Here is a 6,919-nt window from a genome sequence, read left to right as displayed (position 1 = left end):
TGTTTTCTACAGCAATTCCAGATGTAGCTGTAGATAAAACAATCTTGTTCATTAAACGTATTTTTGCATATAAAGCATTATACAAGAAAGTTTTCCCTATGCCTCCAAGTCCAACAATAAAAAAGGATCCACCTTCTTGTTGCATAACATGTTCCATAATACACACAAAAGCAGCATTCTGTGCGAAGTTTAACTTAGAACGACAAGTTAAGCATTCTTCTGGAATAGGCGCATCAAGGGCATTTAGAATGTCTTTTTGTCTGTCTGAAATCGTTAGTAAACTGGGAATTTAAATAGTCTAACCTAAAAAAGCAAGAGATTTTCCCATGGCTTCAAAATGTTGCTCTATAGCTCGGACATTAAGTTATTGCACTCCCTGTAGCTGTTGTGGAAATTAGTGAGAAAAGGCTTCACCAAGAAAAGGATAATATTTAACCTATAAAGCAGTAGGATCATTTGGTTGGAAAAATATAAGAACTGTTGCAAATAACCAGCGTAAGGCAGCAGGCATATGAGTCTCACAAGATTCAGCTAATGTTAAATCAGCTGCATCATCGTCTTCTATAAGTCCAAGTTTTACAACAGCTTCTTGAAAAGTTGGATAAAGATGACCATTAACAGTTCGTAAATCTTCAAATGCCCTATGGCTTCTTACATTTAGCAATAAAAGTCTTAGGAAAAACCGTTCACCTTCTACAGGATAGACAAATGCTAATCTCCCAATTGATAGCTTATTCTGGACCCTTTGACTCCACTTCTTACCATTATTATCCCAAGTGTAGTGCTCACAAAATTCACCATATAAGTATCCCAACCCAGCTTCAGAGGCAACATTCTTTGCAAAGAATTTGGTCAATTGAGTTTTAGACCGCTTAGAATTTGAAACAGTAGCTTGAAGCCTTTCATGAGGATGAACACAAACAGTCTACATGTTCGGAAAATGAACCTGTAAAGGCAAAACTGGAGGATGCATCTCGAACAAATCAAAGCTGAATTTTCTCCATGCTGATTCACAAGGAGATACCCATCATCCTGATGGAAATTGTTTAATCTCATCTATAACTTCATTATTACGTGATACTATATTATAAGAAATTCTATCATGAGCCTTATACACATACTTATATAGTTACTTTAGTGCTTTAATTGTTGAACACACCTCAACATTTAAATGGCAATCAAATAGGAAAGACAAATAAGGATTATAGTGAATAACCCATTGATTGTCTAACTCTGCATTTCTTATACTTACTTTTTTCCCCGGTCTCTCTTCTACAATAAATATGGTAGCCATCTTTATTATTAGTAGTTTCATTGCAAAAAAATTTAGGGTACTTATTTTTGCAACTTCGTTTTAAACCATGTGTGCGCATACATGCACATTCTGGGTTCAGTATGCCACAAGGGCCATGCATCATAAGCGCCAACACAATTTGTCTAAGATTTGCATTACTTTCAGAAGGTATTTCAGCACAAACAAGTCTATCATAATCACTTGGATATTTCTTCTTATATTCAAGTTTTAGAATAATTAAAAAAATGAGCATGTGGAAAACCTCTTTTTTGAAACTCAACTACATACACCATTGCAGCAACTTCTCCAAAAACCATTCTCTCCGTGATTTCTCTTTTTATTAGGGTAATCAATTTTGCTCTAAAAACTCTAGCAAGAAAATCAGGTCTGTTTTGTGCTCGCTCACCAGTAGCTAACTCGTCCTTGATTTCTGGCCAGTTAGCATTACATGTCATTATTACAAACAAATTTGGCTTTCCAAATCACTGTACCAATGCCATAGCATTTAAATACCGCTTTTTCATATCTCTAGGACCCCCAATATAAGTCGAGGGTAATATTACTCTATGACCAACATTATGAGCAACAGTTTCTCCATTATCCAGTGAATCTAAAATACCTTTATATATATCAGCTCTAATTGTATCCTGATTGTTTTGAAAATAATCGAGCCTCGTATTCTCAATCTTTACATAGATATCGACTATGTATTGTTGGAAACATCTTCTTGCTGTAAATAGCATATTGTTAGGCCGAATTTGCAACTTATAAGCGTAATATTCCATGGGAGAAATAAATTTATCTACTTTAGTATTCCTTCTTTTTGAACCTGCACAAAATGAATCCATAAACAATGTAAGTGGAAAACAATTTAAGGTACATATTCCAAATAGATTATAAAATAGACAAGTTTAAATGTCTACGTGTTTCTTCTTCATGTAGTCAATCCTCAGCACTATGAACAACACAAGACATTATAGGATCTGGAATTACATCTGCTGATCGCCTACTCGGATGAGACTTTTTTTAAAACCTTGAGTCCACCCACATTATCCTCGAGGGAATAATAATGGATACTGAAGTGCATCATAACAACCATAATGATGATAGATCCTGTGAGACTTGAACTTTTCCAACTACCATAATATGAGGACTTGAGCTTTGACTGGAGAAAGCATTTTCTGGCAAGATTACAGTGACATCATCAACAACTGAAGCATTATAGACACGTTGATCAAGTACAAGATTCTGATTCGGAATGATTTTTGTGTTATCAGTCACAACGCGTTCCCTTAGAGACCTGAAAAACATAGCATATGGATTATGTTGTGATACATGCATAAGGATACAAATCACATCTTCTCTTACTTATTGAAAAGAACCCAATCTATTATTTACTTCTTTTTGTCCATCGTAGAAATATAGCTAAAGGTATTTAGGGCAATTATCTTTAAGTAATAAATTTAGGACATAATGATACATTTGACCATGTAGCTTGAATACATAAATTCCTTTGTAACTCTTTGTATCAAAACGGCCTCCAAGTGAACTGTACGCAAACAAATTGTTATACATTCTAGCTTCCTGTCGAAATTTAATAGCAATTTCGTCCTTTGAAGTGAATAAATAAACAAGTTCAGGAGGACACTCATTCGCTGTTATCTCAATGTCTCCATTCTCGTAACAAAAGTACAAGGAGTCGAACATAAATTTCTTGGCACCACATTTAGGATAGTAAAAAGGTACAGAAAGTTATAATTTCTCTTGGTAATTCTCGATATATAGCAGCACCAAGGAGATCTATAAAAACCCACCAAAGAAGCAATAATCACTACCTACCATAGAATGCACTTCTAAAATGTAAAGCATTGCTGTAATTAAAAAGAATACTTTCTATAAGGCAATGTCTAGTTGACGTGCTTGTCTGTGATGATTCACTGCACAAAGCACAAATTCAGTAGCATTAGACATGGCATTTTAAGCAGTTGAGAGTAGGTTTTTTTTTTTTTTTTTTTTTTTTTTTTAGGAAACAAATTTCAAGCAGTTGAGAGTAGTATATTTACTCAAAAATGGCTATCAAAATGTCGTGAAGCAAGACAGATAACCTACTAATAGCAAAATTTAATCAAATATGCAATAAGGTTAAGAGCAAACTAAAGAATTTTCACTTAATACCCATTTTGTTGTGGTTCAGCTTGTTGTTGTACACATCTACATTTTGTTGTCCTTCGAGTCCGGATCAAATGTACATCCTGCTACTGGTTATCTGATGTTGATGGGCTACAATTCCAAACACTTTTAGTTTTATTTCCTAACAACGAATTCATTAACTTAAATGCTGATAAGATAACCAAATATTTTTACCACGCAAATGTTGATTGAGTTGACCTTTGTGCGACCTGATGTAACCGTTTACAACTCTTGCGAGATAATTGTGGCAAACCATAACGACAATCTGACACACAAGACTTTAAAATTATTCCATGTCATAAAAGATGCAAGTAGTAACTATAAACAATGCATTATGTTGTATAGAATCCAAATTCAGATAATACCCATAATTACAGCTCAGGAACTGCTGAACTGCTTCTTATAGTTGAATTGCAAATAAATCTCCAGAAACCTAAATGAGATATGCTGAAACTGTCAAGCAAATAAATCCCAAAACCATAGGAAAGCTATGGTCCAAACAAACCAAAAAGGTAGATAGAAAAAAACAGTAAATAACACAACTTGACATATTCTAAAACTAAAAAGATAGATTAAAAAGAATTGTAAATAATACAACACGAAAACTTACCACTCATAAAGCAACCCTAACGACTAAGTACAAGTCATTAAACCCAGAGTCCAATAAGCATACTTTAATAACACATGGCTAATAAACCCTAGCACGCTTAAATACAGCTTCTAAATTTGGCACATTAGTAACAAGGCGTTCTGAAGCCTCTACTTCTATAGCATTTTTAGAGCATTCTTCCACTGCGACCCTACGTTTAAATGGAAGATTTGGTGGGAGAGAAAGAATCGGAATCCATGATGCTTCACCAGTCGGAGTCATACAGCAATCAGTCCCTAAACAATTAGAAGAATCACCTTGTTTAGAACTCCTTTCTAAACATTTAAGATGGCCTTTCATAATCATAAACTTTTCCCGAGTAAAAGAACATTCAACACCTAGTTTTTCCGCATCACCATAATTACCATCAAATATTTCCAAATTTAATCGAGACGCAATGAAAAAGATGCTTTCTTTGCAACTCTTTGCTCAGCTATAACTGCTTCAGCACAAGGGTCACTAAAAATTCACTCCATGCCAATGTTATTATGAGGACATGTTACCATCATCCAAGAAATATAATCGTGTCCTTGTACCATAATAGTCTCTATAGCAGTTGTAGTTACACCAGTTTTCCTCACCAAGACACCCAAGAATTGTACAAAATTAACTGAAACATGAATATCATGAAATGATGCATTCTCTCTTGAAATACATTCTACCTGTATACGGCATAGGTCTACTCTCTCCTACACCGATTCATCGCATCTTTTTTTATATAGCTTCACTATAGACACCCATTTGTGTCTCCCCAAAATCAAATCCGGTGATGAGTACCTTTCACGTCGAATCATAATCGAATGAAAATGAAAGTGTGGAAAGTCTAATGTTGCGGTTAGTTTTTAATTCTTTTCTTTCTCTCTGTTTTTGAAAATCTATTTTTATGAAAATATCCAATCCATTTTATTTTGGTCCATGGCAAGGGTCCAATAATAGTGTATTTGGGTCGGGTTCGAAAAGAGCTTTCCAACGATATATTATAAGCCGAATTCCGATGAATAATGAGGAAGTTAAGGCCAAATTACTAAACTGGGCCCGGTTTGATTTTTATATGCGGCCCAATGATCTAGAGGAGGGCTTATTATGATTTATCATTCCTAATGCGATTAGGATTGATTATAGTCTTCTAAAATCTTCTAGAAGGTTCTTTTGAATCCTAATTTGATTAGCATTGATATTTGACTTTTAAGAGTTTTATTTAGAATAAAAGAAGTGTTTTTAAGGAAATTACAATTTTACCCATCGTACGCTTAAATTTTATCAAAATATGAAGACGCGTGGAAAAACTTCCTGCAGCACCGCACTACAGACTGTCGCCTAGCGACAGGCCTTGCGTCGCGGCGACACGTCTGTCGCCTGGCGACAGGGGCGTGTGTGGCGACAGCGTTGTGTTTTATTCTTTTCAAAACTCTGATTCTTTTTTATCATAATCCGACTGATTTTCTTTATAAATAGCATCCTAAAACCTCTATTTTTAATCATCAATTCTCCATCTAATTCTAATCACCAACTCTCATCTAGAAATTCTTGATACTCGCTCTCTCTCTTTTCTAAACTAGCCATTTCTCAAATACAAAATTCCGCATTCGCAAGATCAAGACACACCTAGCCAAGTTCGAAGTTGCCTTCGCCCTAGACGTGAAAGGTTTGATATTTTTGAGGGTTTGGTCCCAAATCTAGTCTAAACTTTCTTTCATTTATTTAATTTAATTGTTTAATTTTTTTATTTTCCTTGAAGTACTTACTAACGCATGTATTTTGTTATTAGAAAGAGATACGAGGCATCCAAGTAAGTTCTTTAATTGTTTAATTGATATTTTGATATAGAAATCATTTTTAGGTTGTTATTTTGATTCCTAGTATCATGTTAGGATGTTTTATTGCTTCCGAGTATCGTATTTAGAGTGATTTGCTTATATCAATTATGATTTATGTGATGCCACTTACTTTTCTTTCCTAATATTCATGTTAGTATCATGTTAGGGTTAAAGCTTTTATTTTTATTGTTTAGTGACATGCTAGGGTTTGTTGTTAATCTTGTTAGTATCATGCCTAGGATCTTACTATTAATATTATGCTTTAACATGATTATGTTAATTATGATTATTATTATTATGATTTGTTATAATTATTATTTTGAATATTATTATTATGTTGCTTGATTATATTTATTGTTATTTCTTGATCACACCTTTTATGGATGTTTAAAGGGAATTGGTACTTGTAATCACGCTTAATAAGATAATTAATAATCTTGTTTAGGGTTAATATGATTATAATTCAAGTGATCGTCAATAATAATTTTATTTGTGCATTAATATTCAACCAACATAGATTAAACAGGTTTAGGGTTAACCGAATGATTTCATGTTAGTCAAAAAGCGCACATGAATATGAGAAGAATAAAGTAGAGGCCTATTATTAGGGCATGTTCAATCTCTTTTTGGTTGGATTTGTACCTTCATCCCTGAACTACCAGTCTTGGTTCCAGACCTATTGGAGTTAACGATCTCTTGGATCGTTAATGGGTGTAACCTTCACCCTGTGAACGGTTTACAAGTTCCTAAAACTTGTTGGGGACTATTTTGCTCTAGCTTCTTTCCCTTTGGACGCCACCATGATTAAGTATATGATCACAGTGGGGTTAAAGTTTGGGGTAATGCTTGAAATATTCCCTACAGTTTTTGGGGACTCCACTGGGGAGGATTTCTATTTTAATTCCTAAAATTTATTTTGGCAATGATTTAGAATGAGTGAATGAGACTCGAAAAGTTCTAAGTATTTCA

At 34.2% G+C, this 6,919-nt stretch overlaps 1 protein-coding gene across 1 annotated transcript; it reads right to left on the bottom strand.

Moving 5' to 3' along the window:
- Positions 1-436: 436 nt before the first annotated feature.
- On the bottom strand, positions 437-1,749 carry LOC110708803. The gene is made up of 2 exons (XM_021887030.1): positions 1,585-1,749; positions 437-925 (listed from the first exon to the last, which is right to left on the bottom strand). Exons 1-2 carry the CDS (start codon positions 1,747-1,749, stop codon positions 437-439), a joined length of 654 nt encoding a protein of 217 aa, XP_021742722.1.
- Positions 1,750-6,919: the final 5,170 nt, after the last annotated feature.

The sequence above is a fragment of the Chenopodium quinoa genome, unplaced genomic scaffold (assembly GCF_001683475.1).
Source record: "Chenopodium quinoa cultivar QQ74 unplaced genomic scaffold, ASM168347v1, whole genome shotgun sequence".
NCBI classification, from domain to species: Eukaryota; Viridiplantae; Streptophyta; class Magnoliopsida; order Caryophyllales; family Amaranthaceae; genus Chenopodium; species Chenopodium quinoa.
The sequence above is the reverse complement of the archived record's forward strand: the minus strand, read 5'-3'. Positions and strand labels throughout refer to the sequence as shown.